This window comes from Vicugna pacos, chromosome 22, assembly GCF_048564905.1.
Source record: "Vicugna pacos chromosome 22, VicPac4, whole genome shotgun sequence".
NCBI lineage: Eukaryota > Metazoa > Chordata > Mammalia > Artiodactyla > Camelidae > Vicugna > Vicugna pacos.
In genome coordinates, this window is record NC_133008.1 from 26832468 (window position 1) to 26854655 (window position 22188).

The window sequence follows — 22188 nt, forward strand, 5'->3', positions numbered from 1 at the left end:
GTGTTTGGGGGAAACAATGGACAGTCTCATCATCAGAACAAATCGGAGCAGAGAGATTTTGTTACAAAGTCCTAGTGACATCTTTTGAGTCCCTGGATCCAACTGTGCCTGAAGCTGGACCCATGGAAATGTTCGATTACACAAGCATTAATTTCATTTTTTTCCCACATACCTCTTTGAATTGGGTTTTTGACAACTTGAAACAGAAAGAACTCTGCTTCATACAGTTAGATATAAAGGCCCTAGCTGATGTCAAGCAGAGTGGGAGTTCATAAGTGGGTATTATTGTTGTTGTTACTGTTGTTGTTATGGCTGTTGCAGGGTCCTGCAGCTCACTTCGACGTGCCTTCTCCACCTGTTTTTCAATCTACTGCAGTACTGCTAGCTCAACCCTCTCCTTTCATCCTCACAGCCCTTATTGACTCATGGGTGATGATCTTATTTGTTTCTGATTCCTGTGGAATTTCGTTTTTTTTACTCTTCCATATACATGACAGAAAGGAAGCATTTCACCCCAACAATGTTGGGGGGTCCTGAATCCTCTATGTGTGGCAGAGAACGCTCCCCCCCCCCCCGCCGGTGTCTAGTCATGTCTCACCCAACCCTTTTCTTAGGACTTTTAGTTTTTCTTTTCTTTTCTTAAAATTTTTTATCCTGATGAACAGTGAACACGGTGTACAGGCGCAGAACAAACAAGACTGACTTCTGTTTCATAACTTTGGTCACTATTTTCATCCACTTCTGTCACTTCTGATGTGTCTCCAACAGTTACAAGAGTTCTCTGGGGAAGGGTCTGACCCCTGACCACCTACCCCAGTCTATGTCTATGGGCTGAAGCTCTGCAGTTACCCCATGGGCTTATGTCTTTGGAACAGAGATCCAGTGCCAAGAGAGTCAGAGGGATGGGGTCTGATAGTGTCGGGGGGTGGTTTACAGGGTGCAGAGAGAGCACAATGGCCTATACTGGAGAATAGGAGCTTTCCAGAGAGGAGCCCCCTCCTCTGCCCCCTGATGATGGAAGCCAGGCCCCTTGCTGCCCATGGGCCCATTTCCTGGAGGGAGGGGAGGGCCACGTCAGGTCGGGGAGTTTGAGGTTGTATGCTGGGTCCTCTCCTTCCGCCGCAGCATGAAGTCTCCCGGAGCGGCTGGGCTCATGGCGTAGAAGACATTGGCATTGTCAGGAATTGGGAGCTCTGGCCAGGCGTGGAGAGGATGGTGAAAGGCCCACACAACCCACACTTCCCCGCAAAGGACTTACATAAACTTCCACCATTCACTCTGGAGACTGAACCACCTTGGGTCCCTCCAGCCAGTGCTCAGCCAACCTTATCCTTCCCTCACTGGGAACCTGGACAGCTTCCCATTCGAAGCCTGTACAACTTCTTTGACTTGGAACCTGGGCAACCTCCTGCTAGTTCCCTCAGGGTCTAGACAACCTGCACTGCGAGCTTAAGCAAATTCAGGCCACTCATCCCAGTCAACTTCCTGCTCATCCCACCCTTTCTCCCTGCAGCCAGTTCCCAGCAAAGTTCATGCCACCCTCAGTCTTTCACTCCAGAGGGCTGAGCCTGAACAACCTCATAATTCTACAGATTTAAGCCCAGACAACCTTCTACCCTCCCTCTTCCATTTGACCCTGGACAATCTCATTTTCCCATAAATCCTAGGGAGACATTTTTAGTGCCCGCTTCCCTCACACTGAGCCAGGACAACCCCCTGACCCCGCATACCAATATTTTTCTTCCTCTAACCCTGGAGCCTGCTTCATCTGACCCCTACTCTGTGCCCAGAACCACCCTGGTCAGTCTGCCGCCCTCCCAGATGCCCCCTAGCCCGGGCTCTAAGCTGTCCCTGCTCACCCCTGTCCCCAGGAAGGACTTGGAATAGCTGGTAGTCACGGGCCCAAGACTGGGCCACATTGTGCTTTTCCAAGGCTCGCTGTACCACGATGGGGGCCTTGTCCTGACTAGTGAGCTGGGAAGAGAGGGTGGGAGGTGAGTTATGATGGCCTAAGCCCCCAGGACAGGGCTGCCCCCACTGGGTCCCAGGCCCAGCCTCTCACCAAGATGCTCCGATACAGATTCCCGTGGTCGTTGTCCATGCTGACGCGGATGATGCAGGCTTCTGAGCCCTGCTGCCCCGAGAAGGGGATGTGAAGGCCACTCAAGGGCAAGGCCAGAGACCGGGGGCCTGACAGGTCCGGACTCAGGGGTAGCTGTAGGCAGTGGGGGTGGGGGCTGAGCGGTGAGAGCATGAGGCCCCTCCCTCACTGTATTAAACACACCTTCCCCCCCATCCCAAGCCTGGGGACATGAAATCAGGGTACATACAAACACAAGCCCACATCTTTGCCATCCCATTGCATACAGACTTTTATGCCCAAATTCACACATGACCCACGTTCACACACAAACAACTCTGTGTGCCCAGAGAGCAGTTAGTACACACATATGTTCACAATTATTGTATGTGCACAAGTCCATGTCCACGAACTACCCTGCACATGGTGCCATGGATGTTGTGGGAATTCATGCCCACATCTCCCCTCTAGGTATGCTGGAGACACACATATCCTTGCAAAAGTATGTGATTGCACCCCAGAGGGCCACTGTGGGCAAATGGAAGCTCTGATGCAAATTTGAGCATAATGGATGGACAATCCCCCAAGCAGGGCCACGGAGAGGCACAGGGCCTCCCAGATAGACATCCAGGGTGCTTAGACAACTGTGTGTACAGTCTCCTGGGCATATACCTGGCCCCAAAATCCTGTGTATGAACACACACACACACACACACACACACACACAGCCCTGGGTGCCTGCAGTCCCATATGAACACACAGTCCTGGTACCTTGGTGCTGGGGCCCTGGGGCCCTGGAGAAGCTGGAGGACTGCCAGGAGGAGGGTCCTTGATTCTAGGACTGGATGGGGGGGACGCTGGGGACAGACTGGGGAAGACACAGAATTGAAGGTGGGATGGCTGCCCTGATCTCTGACCCTGCCATTTGCAATCCCTTCACCAAACGGGATGCTTACCTGGAGGTGGAGGATGAGGGGTCCCCGGAACTTCCCCCAGGGGATGAGCCTCTCTCTTGGGACAGCTTCCTGAGAATAGGGACAGGGGATGAGGCTGAGGCTAGACACAGTGCCAGGAGCGGCCCCCATTTCTGCCCACATCACCACCCCACCACACACTCCCTGAGACTCACGCACTGAGGCGCTTGGTGAGGCTGATTCGCCGCCGGATGCGTGGGGAGCTAGGACAGGAGGCGGCCGGCGGCTCAATGACACGGGAGATGCGGTAACTGAGGGGTCAAGATCCAGGTGGGGTGGGTGGGTTGGGAAATGAGAATTAGAATCAGTCAGGAGATGGGTTTTGGGTATATGTTGCAGGGAGCAGCCAGGGACTGGGCAACAAATGTCAAGGTCAGGGTAACAAATGAAATCATTACAGCATCAGGGTCGTTGTCTCAGGGATGCAATGAGATGGCTGGGTTGGCAGGTCACATGGGGATTCACAGAGCGGGACTGAGGAGTCAAATTGGGGCAAGGATAGAATTCAAGGTCAGATAATTACTGGGAGTAATGGTTAGGGTCATAGATTCAATAGAATGAAAGGAAACCACTGGGACAGTTGGGCTGGGTGCTCTGACCTGGAGCCACAGTCAAATATACGTCAGAGTTAGAGTCAGTTGTTGAGAACTGGGAGTCAATGATTAGGCTCAGAGAGTCAGATGGAGGTCATGAATGTGGTCAAGGGTCAAGTAGGATCAGAGATGTGGAACAGAATGGTTGAGTAGAATGGTCAGCCTCCCATTAAAAGGTTGAAGTTGGAATGTCAGATGGGGTCAAAGTTCGAGATCAGAGGTTGACTGAGGGGATTCAGGGTTCAGGAGGGGGATCTTAGGAGGAGCTGGAGAGGTGCGTGGGGTAGGTGTGATCCAAGGTTGGCCGGTGAGGGGGTTGGGCCAGGCTGCGGGCTAGTCACCTCTGCTCCTCGCTGAGCTGGTGCTGGGTGCGCAGGGCAGCCAGGATGGGCGGGCAGGGGTTCAGGCAGTAATTCTGACAGCGCCTCTGCAGCTGCTGGATGCGAGCCAGGATCTCCCACTCCTGAGGGGACAGCCTCTGAGATCCCGCCCCCGCCCTGTTCCCTCTCAGATCCCTCCCCTCATGCCCACCTCAGTGTGCCCACTTACCTTCCTCCTCTTCTCAAAGTTGATGAGATCCCCCTAGGGGCAAACTTTGTCTGAACTGGAGCCTCCAAGGTCAAGGATCAAGGGTCAAGGTCAGGGGCTGGGATGTAGGAAACCCGACTACACTAAGGGGACTAGGGTCAGGAGCACAGGCAGGGTCAAGGGTGTGATGTCAGGAGGCCCACTGGGCTGAGGGTGAGTGGTGCTGGGGTCAGGAGTCAGGGCTCAGGGCTCAGGGCTCAAGGCTCAGACCTCCAGCATGTCCGGCAGGGCTGTATCCAGCATAACCAGGTCCGTGAGAAAGGTGCCAAGGTACGGGATGGGGCCTGGGGGCAGCTTCTATGGGGGCCCCAGAACTCCAGTCACTTCAGTCATCACTGACTCCATCACGCTCCACCTCCTCCCCGAGGATCCCGCTGGTCCCTCGTTCCAAACCACATCACTCACTGAGGGCAGGCTTCCTAGGGGGGCGGCGTCCTCCTCTTGGGACCCCTCGGTGGCCTCCTCCTGTTGGGAGGGGAAGGACTGAGCAGTCCTGGGGTCTCTTTGACCCCTCCCTTGGGGAAGATGCCTTAGTCACAAGCAATTGTAAAGGCCATACTCAAGGGAAAGGGAAAAGGGGGAGAGAGCACATAAGCAGCAGGTAGCAGGCCACACCGAGGACGATGACAAGTGGGGCTCATGGGTGCCGTGGAATCCTTGCACCTGGCCTGGATGGAACAGGCCCACTGGTGATCCCCAGGAGAAACCCTGAAACTTGCTTTCACAGCATCGCTCTGCCTGGTCATTAGTGACATAAATTGCTGGGCAGCTCTTTTACTGTGTGTCTCCCCATCTGGGGCCTGACTCCCTCCAAGGGTAGGAAGCTTGTCTGTCGGTTCATGGCAGAGCCTTCTGGCCAGTGCCCGGCACACAGTAGGTGCTTAATGCAGATTTCCATTCATTCACTTTACAGATACTTACTGAGCACCTGGGCCAGGCACTGTTCTGGGTACTGGGGAGGCAGCAGTGAACGAAACAGACAGAAACCCTGGCTGCATGGAACAGACATGAGCGAGGGAGAGACAGCAACAACCGAGTTAGCCAGACAATGTAAGGACAGGCAGAGATAAGGACAATGGAGGAGGGCTGGAGGTGCTGCGGGTTCAGGGAGGGCCGCTAAGAGGAGGGAACGTGTGAGAAGACACCCGCAGGAGGTGAACATGAAGAATGTTCTGGGCAAAAGGACAGGCTTCATGTGCCATAGATTCTGAATTCTCCCTATGAACCAGCATCTAATTGCAGTTAGAACCTAAATCTTGACTACAATAAGTTAGACTTGTTGGCACACATTTTTTTGTTGTTGTTGTTTTTAGTTTTTGCTTATCAAAGTCAAATCCTTAGCACAAATTTTTTCCCCTTCACTCTTTGCTCAATCTCTGGGCTTCAGCGACCTTTTCCCTGTAACTTCTGGTATTTGTTGAATGAATAAATAAGGCAGCCACTGAGTGTCAGCTATAATGAGGGCAGCAGAGGCAGCTAAAAACATCAGGCTGCCCACAAACAAGAGGAAGGTCATTCCCGCAGCGTAGGAAAAGGACACCGAATGTTATGACAATGACAAGCAATGCCCTGCCAGGCCTCAGGTCCCCTTCCTGAGCCCAGAGGCCGAGGGCTCCTCACCCATCCGTACCTGGGAGAGAATCTCTCTGCTGCTGAGGTGGTTGTTCTCATCGGAGAAAATCTGCGAAAGTTTCCTGAAAGTGGATAACGGTTCCCTGGCAGGGGGGAAAGGAGATGGGTCAGGGTTGGCAGCGGAGAGAGTCAGAGATGGGAGGGAGTGGGCAAAAGGTCTGGCCCCAGTATCCCTACCCCCAAATCCTTGCTCACCGGCTCAGGGCGCCCCAGCTGCGCTTGAGCCGGTATATGGGGTTAGACTGCAGGGCGGACAGGATGGCTCTCAGGGAGGAAAAATTCCGCAGTTCTCGGCAGTGCTAGGGGGCAGGATAGGGGGACGCTGGTCACACCCCAAGCCTGATCCCCACGTTTGATCCACCTTTCATCCTGTGACTTGTGACCCTAGGTCAGACGCTTACAACTCGCCTCACATCTGAAGAGCTACTCAGATTCAGACTCCTCCTCCAGGGCCCCTCCTCCCCCACCTGCAGCCCCAGAGCTCCTAGGAGCACTCATAGCTCTCTGAGACCCAGACCTCTCCTCCCAGGAGAGTTCAGGTGTCAATTCTCTTCTCTCTTCCCCTCCCCGCCTTGGCCCGCCCCCACTCTCTTTCCTGGGCCCCCGTTTCGACTCTTCCTATCTGCCCTGACGCTCCTGCCCCACTTCCACCCAGTCTCTTTCAAGGCCCCCCGCCTCCTCTTGGCTTTGGCTCCTCCAATCCTATCCCCTCCTCAGTGCCCTCTTCCCCTCCTTATTATTCCTAGACCTGCCCAACGTCCCTCAGCAGTCCCAGCCCCCACCCCCTAGCCACCAGCCTTGCCCAACCGCCTCCTAGTCTTTCCTTTAGGCAATTCGGAGCCCCAGCCCTCCCCTTATCCCCATACCCGGGTCCCCCACCTTTCCGCCTCCGGCCCCTCCCCGAGCCTCGCCCCGCTCCCACTCCCCGCCCCCACGCTTCCTCCCACCCTCACCCCTCAACAGGCACCTGGGCGATGCGGATCCACTTCTCCAGCCGCTGTGCCCTCTGCGAGGGGGCCAGACCCGGCGCCCCGAGCACCGAGCCCAGCACGCAGCCGGTCACAGTGTTGAACTGGGTCACAGTGGCGCGTACAGTGGGGGCGGTGCCTGTGGCCCCCGGCCGGTCACGCTGCGACCACACGGAGCCCAGGCACTCGCAGGGCCGCACGCGCGAGAAGAGTTCCTGGGCCGGGGGATGGGGTGGGTCGGATCTGTGCTCAGCGGGGCTTGCCCCGACCCCTGGCCCTGCGGCGCCCGGACGGATCCTCACCACGTCCATCAGGGTCAGCTGCTCAGCCACCTTGTCTACACTGAAGTCCAGGAGCTCAGGGCCTTCCCGCAGGGGTCCTTCCTCCTCTTCCAAGCAGCCTACCGGGGAGTCTGGACGGGGAATCTGGGCAGCCCGAGGAAGTCCTGAGGGAGCATTACAGGGGCTTAAAAATCCTGAAGTTTGAATCCAGGACTGGCTGTGCGACCTTGGGCGTCTCTGAGCCTCACTTTTCATATCTGTGGAAGAGCTATCCCTGAGTGTTTTTAAGAAGGTCGGGACAGCAGTAACATTCATTGAGCACCTTGGGTGGGTTAACTAGGAAATTTAGCACACTAACTCAGAGAGGGAGGTCCTATTATGCACCTTCTACGGGTGGGGAAACTGAGGCAGGAATTTGCCCTAATTCACACCTTCAGTAAATGGCTGGGCAAGGATCTGAAACCAGGTGCTCAGAGGCTAGAAGAAAAAAAAGAGATTTTTGACTTTGAACTTGTATTGAGATAAGATCTGTCTGCCCTTTTCTGGTGGTGAGTGGTAGTGGTATAACTTTGTAGTATAACTTTGTGTTTAAGAGAAAGTTACTGCCATGAAGTCCCAAGTTCAAATCCAAACTTGTCCATCGGCCTGCTGTGAGAATTAAAGCAAGACTTTTAACCTCTCAGTGCCTTAGTTTCTTCACCTGGAGTCTCTCTCTCTCTCTTTTTTTCCAAATGAGATCACACATACCAGACTTATATAAATACTATAAGTACTCACTAAATGTGGTTTTTTTGAGGTGGGTTTCAATAGTGGCTCCCTCTAGGGGACATTTGGGGAAATGGAATGTTGCCGCAAAGGGAGCCCGACATGCACAGAGAAGCATTGTGCCATCCAGCCTCCAGATGTCCCTCCAAGATATTTGCGTCCTTGAAAAGTCTGTTTACAATAATGTGCATCTACACACAATGTGCATCTACACACAATGAGTGTGTATATGTCCATGAATGACTGAAAAATTGTGCTGAACATTGGAATTTGACACAACATTGTAAAATGATTATAAATCAATAAAAAATGTTAAAAAAAATAATGTGCATCTAGAACCCAACTAGCTTGTTCATAAACACTAATTATTTTGGCTCCAGGAAAGCAAGGACCGTGAAAGTCTGGACTTTGTTCTGTTTGGAAATTGCAAGTGCTGTTCACCATTTTGGAAATCGATGTTACCAACATCTATGCTCTTGTGTCTGTGTTGTCAGTGTCACCAGTGCACTCCCCTGCATTAGTCTGTGGCTGTCACATTCACCATGATGCTATGGCAGGCAAACTGAACAACTTCAAGTCTCATAGTGAGGCATGTCCAAGTATTGACACACCAACTAGTACAAGTTATTGTTGTATAAACTGTTTTTGTTTTACTTCTCCTTCCTACTACATTTTCACTGTCATATTATTATTTTAAAATGATCTGTGTGAGTCTGCTTAGTTATCTTTCATTTCAAATTGGGACAGATGGCATTGCAAAATATTAGTTAGAAAAAGTGGGCATTGGGGGGAAAATTGCACCTAAATCTAATCAAACCTTTAGATCTTACAGCAAATGTGGGGGGTAGAGGAACAGGCTTCATGTCACGATGAGAAAGCAAACAGGTAAATGGAGAAGAATGTAAGAGACTCCTTAGGACAAATGATCCTTTTTCCCCCCAAATGGCATTAGACAAAAAGCAAAGGGGAACTGTTATAGAATAAAAGAGACCTAAGAAATGAATTCCTTGAATGGATCTTTGGATTTGGAAGAAACAACTACAAAAAAAAGACAATTTAGGAACAGTGGGGGAAGGGTTTGAATATTTTAAGTAATTATTGCTGATTTCCTTGGAAAAGATTATGGACATGATGGTTATATCTTTTTAAAAGTCCTTGTCAGTTACAGGTGTAAACCAAAGTGTTTATGTACAAGGTGACATAAGTCTGGAATTTGCCTTCAAATCATCCCCCCCAAAAAAATATTTTTCGTCAAACTGATAATTGTTAAATACAAGCAGTGGGTGTTTGAGTGCTCTTCATACTATTCTTTCTACTTCTGTACGTGTCTGAAAATCTCCATGGTAAAAATAAAGATGTTAAGTTTCCCAGAGCCTAGCATACAATCAATATTCAATAAATGTTCGTTTTCCTCCTCTGACCTCAAGAACTCATAGCTTAGGGCAGCACTTTCAATAGAATTTTCTGCAGCAGTGGAAATATTTTCTGCCTGTGCTTACTAGTGTCAGCACTAGAAATGTGGCTAGTGTGACCAAAGAACTGAATTTTATTTTTATTTAATGTTAATTACTTTAAGTTCAATTTCAACAGCCACACAGGACTAGTGGTTACCCCAGTGGGCAGTGCAGCTCTGATGACTTGGAATCAATTGGTGAAATCTTGAAGGCAGAGGAAGAAAGATACTTAGTAACCAGGAGAAAAGGTGCAGGATAAAATGTATACAAATAACTGAGATTTTTGTTACCAGGAGATAGATGTGGTTACTACTTTGTAAAGCAGGGAGGAATATAGCCACTTTAATCTGAGGATTAAAGAATGGGGATTAAGGATACAGATGCTTGTATGAAAGGGATCAGATCAAACACAGATGGGTGAAAGATGATACTTCATAAGCAGGCTGCAATTATTCAGTCAACAAATCCATGTTTTTCCTGACCCTGGGGACAGAGCTGGGGACAAGACCGATGGCTGCTATGCAGAATAATAAGGCAGGTAAGAAGACCAAGAGTGGGAGGGGACCCGAGGAGGCATGTCTGAGGAGGTGACAGTTGAACAAAGATCTGAATCAAGTATGTAGCTATTTTTCCTTTCCCCCAAAGCTCTCTACAACAGAGGTTGGCAGCCTTTTCCATTAAGGGCCAGATAGTTTGCTGACACCTACCTTACTAGAAAATATCAACATGACTTCTATAGATTTCATTATAAGTGGTAGATTCTGTAAGTAAGAATCCTTGACAACAACAATAATGAAAATAATACTATTTGCTAAGCCCTCATTGTTTATTTGTTTACTTGTTCACTGATTGTCTGCCCCAGGGAGCTGCGAGCTCCTGGCCATTGTTTGTGAAATTTGCTATTTTTAATAACATAATTGTTTAAAAAACAAAAAACAGAGCCAGTGGCCAAATATTTGTTGAATGAAGGAAGAGGCCAATGAGGTAAGTACTGTGATCTCCCCCATTTTGCAGATAAGGAAATTGAGGCTCAGAGAGGTGAAGTGACTTATCCAAGGCCACACAGTTAGCAATTGGCAGAAATGGGATTTGAACCCAGGTCTCTGTAGTTCCTAAGGCAAGTAGCATTAGAATGATTTGTAGCCAGCAACACAGGGTATCCTGACCCAGTGATGGATCACCTTTGTACTTTGGATATGTTGGGTGGGGGAGGTGATAGACAAATGCCAATACCTTAGACAATGGGTTATTATGCTCATTTTACAGATGGGGAAACTGAAGCTCCGACTGGGTTAAGAACCTTGCCCAAGATCTGTAGCTCAGCAAGGGGAGGGGCCCTCTGAGGGAGGGAGTATGCAAGAAAGGCCTGCTTAAGTCACTATCAGTTCCCCAAAATGCTCACCTTCCCAGCTCTGGGTCTGCTCCTCTTCTTTCTGCTCTTGGTCAGCCTCCTCCAGGAAACCTCCCAGCAGCTTTTCTGCCTCCTGGGCCTCAGCCCCCAGTGGGGCTGCCCAGCCCAGAAAGGTGCGGATACTGCCCAAGTCGGAGTGGGCTGGGGGGTCCCGAAAATCCTGAGGGTGGTCCCGCAGCCAGGAGCCCAGCACTGACACCACAGCCCTGGCCAGAGGGGCGGGGCCTCAGAGACCGGCTGGAACCTCCAGACCTCTGGAGCCCCTGCACTTTAGGCCTGACCTTTAACCTCTGGGAATCCCCTTCCCCTACCCTGGGGGAGACAAACCTCAGGTTCTTGTTGAAGCTCAGATCTCTTCCCTCTGTCTTCCTGATCTGTACCCTGGAAAGAAGGTGGAAAACAGGGGGCATGGAGGGGGCTTAGGAGGAAGGTTCTTGGGTGGGGGAGTTTCCTGGTTCCAAACCCGAAGGAGTAGAGAGAGTACCCAGGTAAGGGGCTGGGGTGGGAACATGAGGGTCTCCTGTCAGTACTGACCCTGGCGGCAGAGGTGGCGGCGGTGGTGGTAGGAGAAGGCTCAGCACGCGGGCAGTGGGCACAAAGGCCCGGTGGGTGGCCAGGAAGGCAGGCACGAAGCCCGGGTCCTGCTCTCGGTCTCCAGACACCAACTCCCGCACCAGCCGCTCCAGCCGGGCGGCCCTCAGCGCCCGCACCTTGCTGGTGCGGTAGTGGAGGAAGGTGTGGGCAGCCGGGCTGGGGCTCTGAGGGGCAGTGGGACAGCAATGAGACACAGAAGAGTGGCCCCCAGCACCTCTTTCCAATCATCCATAGACACACTGCTCTTGCATCAGATCCTGTCCATTTTTCTGAATCCTGCGCCTGGAGTCTTATTCTGCCCCATGCACAATTGACCCCCGAAACCCGCCCTGGACACCCTCATCTGCCCAGGCCCTGCTCTGCCCTCTGCCTCACTTATAAGACACCCCTCCCCCAACCCTCAGGCAGCTCTCAGGTCTCCAGCCGCGCTCCACTGGCCCGTTCCTGATCCCTATCCTTTGCAACCTCAACCGACTCCACCCCTACCCACCACCTGGCAGCTTCCAAAGACCATTCCTCCCTATCCAGCTCCGCCCCACTGAACCCGGCTCACCTAGGCCCTGCGGTTAAGTTCAGTCCCCAAGTCGTGCTCCGGCAATGCGTAGTCACCTGACCCTGCCTCACACATCCACCCCCTTCACCTGGCCGCCTCCAGGCCCTGTTCTATCCTTACCAGGTCGCCACTAACCCCTTCCCTTTAGTAGGGCCGAAGCCCCGCCCCTCCACTCAGCCCCGCCCTCACCTGGTCACCTTCTGCCCCGCCCCATCCTCCAACTCCTGCCTCACCTGGGTGCCCCCAGGCCCTGTCCCCGGACTCAGGCGCTGACTGCGCTGCCGCCGCAAGGAAACAGTGTACACCGCGCCGTCCTCGGTCTCCTCGCCCCAGTCTTGCAGCGGCTTCTGGACGAGGAGGCGGGGTCAGGACGCCGCGGGGACGGGGCCTGGGGTCTGGGACCCCCTCTCCCGCACAGGCTCAAGCCTAGTCCTTTCCGTTTCACCTCCGCTTCCCAGCCAGAGTCAGCAAGACTCGGGGCAGGGGCTCAGACTAGGGAAGTCCCCTTGGCGCGGCAGGTATCGTCCTCACTGGTCCTTGAGAAGATGGGGTGGCATTTGGGGATGTCCCAGTGCCCAGTCTCACGGAGTCTGTCTCTGGCACCTCCTGCAGACATGCTCAATGGACTGGCACCCCCCCTCCCCAATCCCTAAGAGGAATCAGACACTTCACTGGGTCAGGGGCCGCAGGCCCGAAGGGTCCGATTTGTGCGGAGAGAGGGTCCGCGGGGCGGAAACCTGGAGTTTCTGGACCCAAGGGTCGCCAGGGGTTTGGGATCCCAGGACCTCGGGTCCCCTTACCAGGGCGAGCTCCTTGCCCGCTGCTCTCTCCATGGTCGGCGCCTGTCCCGCTCCGCGGCGCCGCTGAGTGAGGCGGAAGGACCAGTGGGGCGGGGCGGGGTGGGGAGAGGCGGGCTGCGCGGGGGTGGGGCAGAGAGGGGAGGACCCACGGCTCTCGGATGCCCCTGCCGGACCCCAGTGCCCAGCCCAGGCCCCTGGGGAAGAGGACCTGCACCTGGGAGAAAGGACACCTCTCTCTCCCAGGGGAGGACTCTTTTCAGTGTCCCCAGGTATGGGGGAGCTAGTGTATATAGCGAAGTGTACAGCTACACATCTGGGTCCTCAGGAGGAGGGTCTCCTATCCTCAGAGGAGGCGTGGTCCATGCCAGATGTGGGGCTATCTTTCATTTCTCTGGAGGGGCGGAGGGAGCTCAATCCGTGTCCCCAGCTGATGGGAGTCATCGTTCCCCAGGTCGGAGGGGGCTGAATCTGTAGCCCTGGGTTTGGAGGCAGCCGTCTTTGGGGCAGTGCAGAATCAAGGAGAAGTGAATACTCAGGGGGCTTGTCGGTGACCTTTATTGCGCGATTCCGAGGCCGGCGGAGACCAGCCTGGGGAGATTTACTGTGGGAACGTCCGCTGGCCCAGCCCCCTTCTCTACTCCGGGCGTTGCCTGCTCGCTCTGCTCCCTTGCCCGGGCTGCCTTCCGTACTTGAAGGTGCCCCGTGGGCCCGCGGTTGGGCCCAGAGGGGTCAGGGGCCTCTGCAGGGGCCCGGAAGCCCCAGGTAAGCTAAAGAGCGAGTCTAGGACCTCTGCGAGCGAACGCGCCTCTTGTTGCGGGATTCGATTAATTTCTGGGAACGCATCTTGAGTGCCGCACGGGTCACCACGTCGTTGTCTTCGTCCTCACTCTCCTCTTCATCTGCGAAGGGCAATGAGAGGATCAAGGTTCCTATTCCTGGCTCAGATTTCCCTTCCCAGCCTTTAGCACCCCACCTCTACCTTGGCCCTAGGTCCGGCCTCTGACCACCTCCCGGTGCTTTGCTTGGGCCCCCAGCCCCGCCCCCCTTTCCTGCCCACACTGACCGAAGAACTTGTCCTTGGGACTGGCAAGGGGCAGGGCGATGCGGGTGTTGTAGGTCGGCAGCTTTCCCTCTAGGGTGGAGTAGAACTGGGGGAGGGAGGAGCGGGGGAACAGAGTGTGGGCGGGCAGGGGTGCAAGGAAGTCCTTTCCTCCTCCTCCCCACCCCACTCTGAGATATACCGCCATTCCATTCGGCACCTCTGCCCACTCCTGTAGTTTGCCTGCAGCTCAGCCGCGGCATTTGTTCTCAGCACGCACCCTGATGCCCACCCCAGCCTCTTCCCTCCCAGGCCCACCCCTAGTCTCAAGGACCCATCCGTTGGCCTCTGAGGCCCGACCCTCGATCCCCCCCAGTCCTGACCTCTGGCCTCCCCGGGTCTTTTGGATATTCTCCTGGCTCCTCAAACCTCACCTGTTGTCCGTAAGGCCCATTCCCAGCCCATGGGCCTTCCCTCTGGTCTCCAGGGAGTTGCCCCAGCCCCTGTACCCTCAGCCCCACCCCCTGGCTGAATGGGCACCTCGCGTTCGGCCAAGTGGCGCAGCATCGCTGGTACATCGTGGTCCTGGAGCTGCCCCTGTAGCTTCAGTAGCTTTTCCTCCACAAGGCCCAGCAGGTTGGGCAGATAGTCACCCGCCTTGGGATCCAGCTCTTTTTCCGCGTAGCGGTCGTCCTCCTGCGGCTGAGGGCGGAACGGGGTCAGCCAGGAAGGGCGGGGCCCTTAGGGCAGGCTCGACCCAGGGGTGGGGCTTTCCTTTCAGGGCTGAGGCCTCTGAAGTGAGGGGCTACTAAGAGGGGTGGTGCTAACCTCTATGGGGCTGGGGCTCTGTGGTCAAGGGCCACGCCTGTTAGGTAAAGCCTCTGAACTCCAGAGACCCAAGCCAAGGAGTTAGGGGGTGGAGGGGGGAGAATATTTTAGTGGGAGGGAGGGTGTAACTGGAGAGAGGCCATTGCGGCGATGACCTGAAGAAATGGAACTCAGCTGCGGGCACAGTGGTTTCTCTTGTCTGTGGTCGCTCCAGGATTGGAGTGGGGTCTCTGAAGTTTTGGGTGTATGGGGGGTGATGGGTGGGACTTTCCCACGGGGGCGGGACTCGAAACGGGACAGGGTCTCGAGTCATGGGCCTCTTAAGGAGTAAGGGGGTGCCCCCTGAGACGTAGGTCGGGTTTCCCCTATGTTTGGGCCTCTGACGATCTGGACAGGGCATGAGGTGGGTTCCCATGAATAGGCGTCGTGGCGGGAACCCCACCTGGATGGTGACGCCGCCTTTCACATCCTGCGGGGCTCTGGGAGGGGCTTCCTTGGGGGCGGGGCCTGCCAGTGTGACGTGGCTCAGCTTGCTCGCCAGATGCTCGAAGCCCTCCTTGGTCATTCGTATCGCCCGCAAGGTGCGCTCCAGTCGATCCTGTGCGTCTGCGCGCCGCTCCTCCTCCTCCTTGAGGCGCCCCCGCAACTCGGCTTGCAGCTTCTGCTCGCTGCAGGGAGCAGGGAGGCCGCGATTAGAGCACAGGCGATCCCCGCAGCCCCTCCTCTCGTCCTCGGGCACCGAGGCCTCACCTCACCAGCTTGGCCTCCCCTGAGTACTTGAGATCTTCGAGCTCCCGCTGCAGCCGCTGCTTCTCTTCCTTCAGCCTCAGCAGCGTCTGCTCGTTCTCGCTCTTGAGTGTCTCCAACTGCGTGAAGGTGTCGCCCTGCGCCAGGAACCGCCGCACGATGGCCTGGGGGCCGCCCAGCTCAAGTCAGAGCCAGGGCCAGGGCAGACACAGGTGCATCCCTCCCGCTTTCCCCGGGACACGCAGGACAGGTGGCCTTGAGCTGGTGGCTTCCGCACAGCGCTGTTTAGGCACTCTGTGAGTCAGAGTCCGGGCTGCGTGGTGGGTGTGCCATTCCGGACAAATGATTTTTGCGGGCCCTTCCTTGTCTATATAAAGAAAATGAATCCGCCAAAATCAGATTGCGGGGCAGCAATAGCAGTGAGCACAGCTGCTTTCCTAAATCAACATGTCAGCTACGTTCTGGCAATGAATCTTGCCCACTCCCGTGAAGAAATACGGCCATCGTGAGAGCGGAGCAATCAGCCACTAGGCCAATTTCTGGAAATTGCTCCAGATGACCCCATACTTCCAAGTGCTGGATCCTCGGGGTCAGCCATTGAAAGAGTAATGGGTTGGAGAGTGCCCAAAGTGGAGAAAATGGACAAGAGTTCAGGGGAATCAGTATTTGCCAGCCGGGACATAAGGTCTTAGAAAGTTTCGAGGAAGATGCTGCCCAATGCGCGCCCCAGAGCAGGGGCCCAGATTGTCAGGGACTGAGGCTGTCACTGGGCAGTCTACTGCGCCCCAGACCCTGTTACAGGCGCTGGAGACAAAGGAGAGGAAAAGCAACAAGCCCAGTCCTCCTAAAGCTGACATGCCAAAGTAGTCAGCGCCCGCGTAAGCAGGAACAGGAGAGAGGGTGATGACCAGCGTAGATACCTTCCGTGGGTTTTGCTGTGAGAGGCAGCAGAGAAAAGGGGCCTGAGCTGGAGGAGGAAGGGGTGTCTTTTAAGAAAAGAGTAGGTCTGTATCCTGAGGAATTGATAGGGCAGAGAGAGGAGGCTGAGTGTGCTGGCTTCCTGGGCTCAGCTCTGTCTGGAACTTGGGAGGGGCCGCGGGCAGCACTCACGTGGGTTTCCGCCACGCCGGTGGCGTCCTTGACCTTGCCGAAGAGCACTTCCATCTGATACAGGTTCCAGCACCTCCGCAGCTCCTCCTCCTTGGAGTGCAGGCTGTCCTGGATGGTTTCGTCGGACTGCAGCAGCACGTGCTCACGCTGGGTCTGCTCATGGGTTGAGGTCAGGGCCCGACTCAGCTCACGGACAAGGGCTTAGGGCAGAGGCTGGGGGTGGGGTGGGAATGGGTATCCGAAACCGGGTCAGCTTGGGGCCAAGTAAGGGCACCCAGACAGGGGTCAAGAGTGCTTGACAGAGCCTTGGTCAGAACTGGGTAGCCTCAGAGGCAGCGCAGAGGGGCGGGGTCAAGAGAGGGGGCGGGGCCTGTCGGTAAGGGGTGGGCTAGAGGTAGGATCAAATTCTGGACACCGGCAAAAGCTAGTGCGGGAGGATGAGGACCCACCGGAGAGTACAGGGAGCGTTGGAGGGCTGGAGGGCCGGAGGAGGAGTCAGGGATGTGGGAGGAGCCATGGCATCTAGTGGAGGTTTCAGAAATGGGGAAGGGTCTGAGGCGTGGGCCAGCATAGGGGCGCGGCGTAGACCTGCAGGGCCGGATCAAAGCAGGAGCAGGCTGAGGTCGCCGCCCCGCGCTCCTGGTGCGCCCACCTTGCGCTCCATGCGCTCGTTCTGCAGTTTCCTCTCCTCCGCGCGCTTCTTGGACTCGGTTAGGTAGCGTTCGCGCTCCTTGCGCTCTCGGAACACGGTCTCTTCCAGATACTGTAGCTGGTTCTGGAGAGCGGGCAGGGGAACGCAGGACCAGCTGGCATCTAGGGTGGCTCTGGGCCTGAGCCGCAGATCCAACTCTAGACAGCTGGGTCAGGCTGTCCGGTCCTGGGAGAGAGATGGGACGGGTTCCGGGACAGCTGGGGTTCAGATGTTGGGGCCAAGAGACCGTGACAGCGGAGGGACAAGACCCTTAGGGGCCGACAGGCTGGCACCTTAGCGATGTCCCTGGCGTTGAGCGCCTCCTGATTCACTACGTTCAGTTCCTCCAGCTCATGTTTTGTCTTCACCACCTCAGCCTCCATGAAGTCCAGCCGGTTCTCCAAGTGAAGGCTCTCCTCCTGGAGCATGGGAGATGGGGCGGGCCTGTCACCACTATCCCTCACCAGGCTGGCTCTCCCAACCCCAGTCGTCCTGGTCCCTACCTGTAGATAGGCCTTGAGCTGCAGGTACACATTGGTGATGTGTTCCGCTTCCTCGGCCTTCATCTGGGCCTTCTCCAGGCGGTTCTCCAGGTTGCGCATGGTCTAAAGGGAAGCAAGGCAGAGCTGGGTCCCCTCCCTGCTCAGTTCCTCGCCCAGGATTGAGCCCTCCACAGACCTCACTGGCCCCACCTTGGCCACCTCTGTGTTGCTGTCTTGCATCTCTACCATCTCCAGCTCGCGCAGACTGTGCTGCAGCTGGAGCTCCTCCAGCCACTTCTGCCGCAACCCCAGCTGGTGCCGAAGAGCATTCAGTTGCTTCACCTTCTCACTCAGCTGGTGGTCCAGATGCTCCAGGGCCTGCTGGAGGAATAGGAGCAAGAGCAGGGACCTGAAACCCCATCTGGTCCTTTTACCCTTTCTTCTATATCTTGGTTCTCACCTCCCCTGTCTCTTAGTAGCGTCGGACCTCGGTGATTCCCCCTCCTCCTGCAAAGTCTCCGTTTTGGTGGCTGCCAGGACCCCCACTCCCTAGTTTTCCACCTACCTCCCTAGCTGCTGCTTCTCCATCTCCTTTGCCTTTAAAGAGCCGGCCCCTGGCTTCTCTCTCCTCTGTCCACACCCACCCCCTTGGTGATCCTATCCAGACTCAGGGTTTTAAAAGTCACCTATACACTGAAGACACCCCAACTTCACCTCCATCCTGAACTGCAGATAGTATATCCATATCTACACTGCCTTCCAGATGTCTGCACAGGCAGCTTGAAGTTATCATGTCCAAAACTGAGTAAGTACTCAATCTTTCCCCAGACTGGCCCTTCTCGACTCTTCTCCATTTCAGCTCATGGCAGCTCCATCGCTATGGGTGCTCAGATCCAAAACCTTGATGCCATCCTCATCTTTTTCTCTCCCACCTACATTCAGTTTGTTAGCAAATCCCTATTTCAAAGGTTCCCCCAGAGGGGAAAGGGTATAGCTTAGTGGTAGAATGCCTGCTTAGCATGCATGAGGTCCTGTGTTCAATCCCTAGTCCTCCACTAAAAATAAATAAATCTAATTACTTCCCCTAAAAGGGGAGTCTTTTTTTTCCCCCACTGCATGGTGACCAATACCTAATTACCTCCTCCCCAAAATAAAAATAAAGAATTTAAAAACATTTTTAAAAAACCCCAAAGTTCCCCCAAAGAGATCTCTTTCTTCCTATTTCTACCACCTTTGTCCTAGTACAGCCAACCCCATCTTCACCCAGATGACTTCCTCCTGGCTTCTACTTTTGCTTTCTCACAGTCCATTTTCCACTTCTCTGATTCTTTGTATAAAATCTGTACTCTTCATCATGGACAGCAAGGCCTGCTGCAAGGTTCTGCCTCTGCTGAGTGCCCCCTCACACCTCATCCAGCCACACTGTCCTCCTCTGTGTCCCCAACACACTTTGTTCCTACTCCAGGGACTTTGCACTTGCTGTTCCAACTGCCTGGAACACTTTTCCTTGATCATTTCTTGCCTGTCCCATTATCAGCTCAAATAGCTCCTTCTTAGAGAAAGCAAAGACCCCTACCTCTCCATCTAAGGGGTGACTCCTCCCCTCCTATTCTTCTCTAGTAAGTCACTCTGTTTTATTCATTTTTCTTGCCGCCACTGGAAGTTACTTTGTTTCTTTGGTGTTTCTTATTTTGTTTCTATATTTTGTTGTTCTTTGTTGTTCTTTTTGTGTCTGTTTTCCCCACTAAGAGGTTTGGGGGAGTGGGGACATGGTCTGTGTTTTTTTTCACTGCACGAGGACCAGTACCTAAAACCATGCTAAGTACATGATTGGTCCATGATAAAGACTGAGTAAATATCCTCCTACACTGTTTGTGGGAATGTAATTTGGTACAGCCGCTACGGAAAACAGTATGGAGATTCCTTAAAAAACTAAAAATAGAGTTACCATATGATCCAGCAATCCCACTTCTGGGCATGCATCTGGAGAAAACTCTAACTTGAAAAGATCATGCACCCCAATGTTCATAGCAGCACTATTTACAATAGCCAAGACTTGGATGCAACACAAGTGTCCATCGACAGATGACTAGATAAGGAAATTACGGGGTGTACATATATAATGTATACATAGATAATGGAATACTACCGTACCATAAAAAAGAATGAAATGCCATTTGCAGCAACAAGGATGGACCTAGAGATGATCATACTAAGTGAAGTAAGACAAAAACAAACATCATATGATATATGGAATCTAGAAAATTGATACAAAGAATTTATTTACAAAACAGAAAGAGATTCACAGACATAGAAAACAAACTTATGGTTACCAAAGTGGCAAGTAGCCGGGAGGGATAAATTAGGAGTTTGGTATTAGCAGATACAAAGTACTATATACAAAACAGAAAAATAAGGTTCCAATGTACAGCACAGGGAACTACATTCAATGTCTTGTAATAACTGATAATGAAAAATAATATATATGTATAACTGAATCACTGTGCTGTACACCAGAAACTAACACAACATTGTAAATCAACTATATTTCAATTAACAAAAATAAAGACTGAGTAAATAAACAGAGGTTGGTGTGGAGAAAGGATTGGAGAGGGTAAGATGGGGGACAGGGAGGCCCGTGGGGTGGGGACCCAGGCTGGAAAAGACAGGAGATGGTCAGTGGAATGGGAGGGGGCAAACCTGGCTTGTCCTGTTCTTCAGGTACGGCTTCTCTGACTTCCATTCCCGAATCACTGCCTGGACAATTTTCTCATCTCCCTGCAGGGAGAAGAGTCTAGTTGCCCTACTGATTCAGGCCACCTCTACCTGAGGCCGTGCTCTGCCCCTATCCCCACCCTCTGGTACCTCTTTACCCACTTTTGCACCCTCACCTTGAGCAGGTCCGTCAGCTGCATTTGCAGCACCCTGATCTCCTCGTGGAGGTGGCGGATGGTCTCCTGATTCTTCTTGATGTTCCACTGGGTGCTCTCATAAAAGGCCTTCCGGTCACCCTCTAGGGTCATAGGAGGTGGGCAGGCAGAAGCAGAGCATCATAGTCGGTGGGGGGGATGACTTCCCGGAGGGGAGACCTTTTTGTAATTTTCAACATTATAGCAATTTTACTTTGAGCATTTGTTATATGTTGGGTGCTGAATTAATAATTTTCGAGCTATCAAATGCCAGATGCCAGTAAGTACATACCCATAAATATTATACCCATTTTATAGATGAGAAGACTCAGATTTATTAGATCGTTCAAAGTCACAACCAATCTGACACCCCAGCCTGTACCTTCAACCACTATGCAAAATTACCTCCTAATAAAACAACACCACCAATGGGGTTTACACCAGGATTTCCTAACTGTGGCACCCGTGACATTTGGGATGGATAATTATCTGCTGTGTTGAGCTGTCCTGTGTATTGTCAGATGTTGAGCAACATCCCTGGCTTCTACACCACCCCCATTGCCAGTAACACCTCTCTCCAACAATGTGACAACCCAAAATGTCTCCAGACATTGCTCAATGTTCTCTGGGGAGCAACATAGCCCTCTTTCATCGAGAACCACTGATTTACACTTTACAGTGTTACTAGGTGCTAGGCACTGTTCTACGAACTTTACACATTTCAACTACCTGTGGGGTTGTACTGTTACTATCCCCATTTTACGGATAGACAAACTGAGAGTCATTAGATTACTCTCAGTCTCCAACAGTCAAACTAGTATATGTAGAGCCAGGATTTGAACCTAGAAAATCTGGATCTAGAATTTATGAACTTCACCACCCCATACATGATAGAAGAGTTGAAATTACATAAAAGCATGAAATACACTCCAGTCAGTTCTGAGCGAGGGAAAGGTTTCATAAGAGAGATGAGGAAAACCATGAACAGATATACGTTTTTGACACCAGAAACTGGCCATCTGGATGGATGCCAGTGAAACGCTGTCACACCACGCTGTACACATCTGTACCCTCAGGACCCATCTTACCTAACAGTTGTATCTTCCTTTGTAACTCAGCCACTTGCATGTGCACAGTGGACTTCCCCTCGGTGGCATGGAGGGGTCCAGCCTTGGAATAGAGTGGATGCCAGGCCTGCGCCGAGCGCTTGCCTCCGGGGTGGTGGGGCTTGGCTTGAGTCTGACTGCCCCTTACTTTGGAGTGGGTTGAAACCTGGTCTTGAGAAGGCATGGCGTTGGCGGAGGCCGCCCAGCACAGAGGAGACGTCATGATTGGGTTGGGGCCTATGGCCCCTGGGTGTCAGGGGTTCGACTAGGAATCGCCTCTGACCAGGATCCGTCAGCTCGGGTTCCTGGGGCTCTGGGAATACACTTGTCGACCGCTTGGCGGGACCTCGCGTCTTCTCCGGATTGCTAGGTAACCTTTCCCTCCCCCCTCCAGTGCTCCCATGGAAACCACCCGCGTTCCACACCGCCGCTCTCATTGGCGGACGCTGCGCGGAGGGGCGGTCCCAAGAGGGGGCGGAGCAGAGCCGCGAAGCAGAAAGATAGGGGAGGGTACTTTGGAGTCACGTGCTCATTTCTTTTCATCCGCACCCCTCCACCTCCACCCCACCAGGGGTTCGCGGGC

General features: G+C 53.5%; 2 protein-coding genes across 4 annotated transcripts; both read right to left on the reverse strand.

The window, feature by feature from the left end:
• Positions 1 to 703: 703 nt before the first annotated feature.
• RGL3 (ral guanine nucleotide dissociation stimulator like 3) lies at positions 704 to 12762 on the reverse strand. 2 transcript variants are annotated; one of them, XM_031689625.2, is made up of 19 exons: positions 12694 to 12762; positions 12127 to 12240; positions 11281 to 11504; positions 11074 to 11127; positions 10738 to 10952; positions 7138 to 7280; positions 6835 to 7050; positions 6063 to 6166; positions 5866 to 5950; positions 4641 to 4700; positions 4446 to 4532; positions 4197 to 4229; positions 3989 to 4110; positions 3210 to 3305; positions 3037 to 3105; positions 2852 to 2948; positions 2063 to 2215; positions 1860 to 1974; positions 704 to 1193 (listed from the first exon to the last, which is right to left on the reverse strand). In XM_031689625.2, the coding sequence occupies exons 1-19, from the start codon at positions 12724 to 12726 to the stop codon at positions 1075 to 1077; spliced, it is 2139 nt and encodes a 712-aa protein (XP_031545485.1). In that variant the 5' UTR covers positions 12727 to 12762; the 3' UTR covers positions 704 to 1074. The 2 variants fall into 2 exon arrangements, with proteins under 2 accessions (XP_031545485.1, XP_072803850.1); XM_072947749.1 differs by lacking the exons at positions 704 to 1193; positions 1860 to 1974 and having other exon boundaries at positions 2082 to 2215; positions 3214 to 3305.
• A 470-nt stretch (positions 12763 to 13232) lies between these two features.
• ODAD3 (outer dynein arm docking complex subunit 3) lies at positions 13233 to 21980 on the reverse strand. 2 transcript variants are annotated; one of them, XM_015241062.3, is made up of 13 exons: positions 21588 to 21980; positions 20482 to 20603; positions 20291 to 20368; positions 17801 to 17968; positions 17612 to 17713; positions 17402 to 17527; positions 17070 to 17192; positions 16418 to 16570; positions 15311 to 15471; positions 15003 to 15228; positions 14273 to 14434; positions 13757 to 13841; positions 13233 to 13592 (listed from the first exon to the last, which is right to left on the reverse strand). In XM_015241062.3, the coding sequence occupies exons 1-13, from the start codon at positions 21826 to 21828 to the stop codon at positions 13474 to 13476; spliced, it is 1866 nt and encodes a 621-aa protein (XP_015096548.2). In that variant the 5' UTR covers positions 21829 to 21980; the 3' UTR covers positions 13233 to 13473. The 2 variants fall into 2 exon arrangements, with proteins under 2 accessions (XP_015096548.2, XP_015096547.2); XM_015241061.3 differs by having other exon boundaries at positions 17801 to 17971.
• Positions 21981 to 22188: the final 208 nt, after the last annotated feature.

Excerpts from the sequence above, each read along its gene's own strand:
- RGL3 (XM_031689625.2), bottom strand. The coding sequence starts at position 12,726 with ATGGAGAGAGCAGCGGGCAAGGAGCTCGCCCTG. Across the intron at positions 11,128-11,280 it reads CCGCCACCTCTGCCGCCAGG|GGTACAGATCAGGAAGACAG; the intron begins GTCAGTACTGAC and ends CCTTCTTTCCAG. Across the intron at positions 2,216-2,851 it reads CCCAGGGCCCCAGCACCAAG|CTACCCCTGAGTCCGGACCT; the intron begins GTACCAGGACTG and ends CACTGCCTACAG.
- ODAD3 (XM_015241061.3), bottom strand. The coding sequence starts at position 21,828 with ATGACGTCTCCTCTGTGCTGGGCGGCCTCCGCCAACGCCATGCCTTCT. Across the intron at positions 20,369-20,481 it reads AGCTGACGGACCTGCTCAAG|GGAGATGAGAAAATTGTCCA; the intron begins GTGAGGGTGCAA and ends TTCTCCCTGCAG. Across the intron at positions 15,472-16,417 it reads CCGGCGTGGCGGAAACCCAC|GCCATCGTGCGGCGGTTCCT; the intron begins GTGAGTGCTGCC and ends GGCGGCCCCCAG.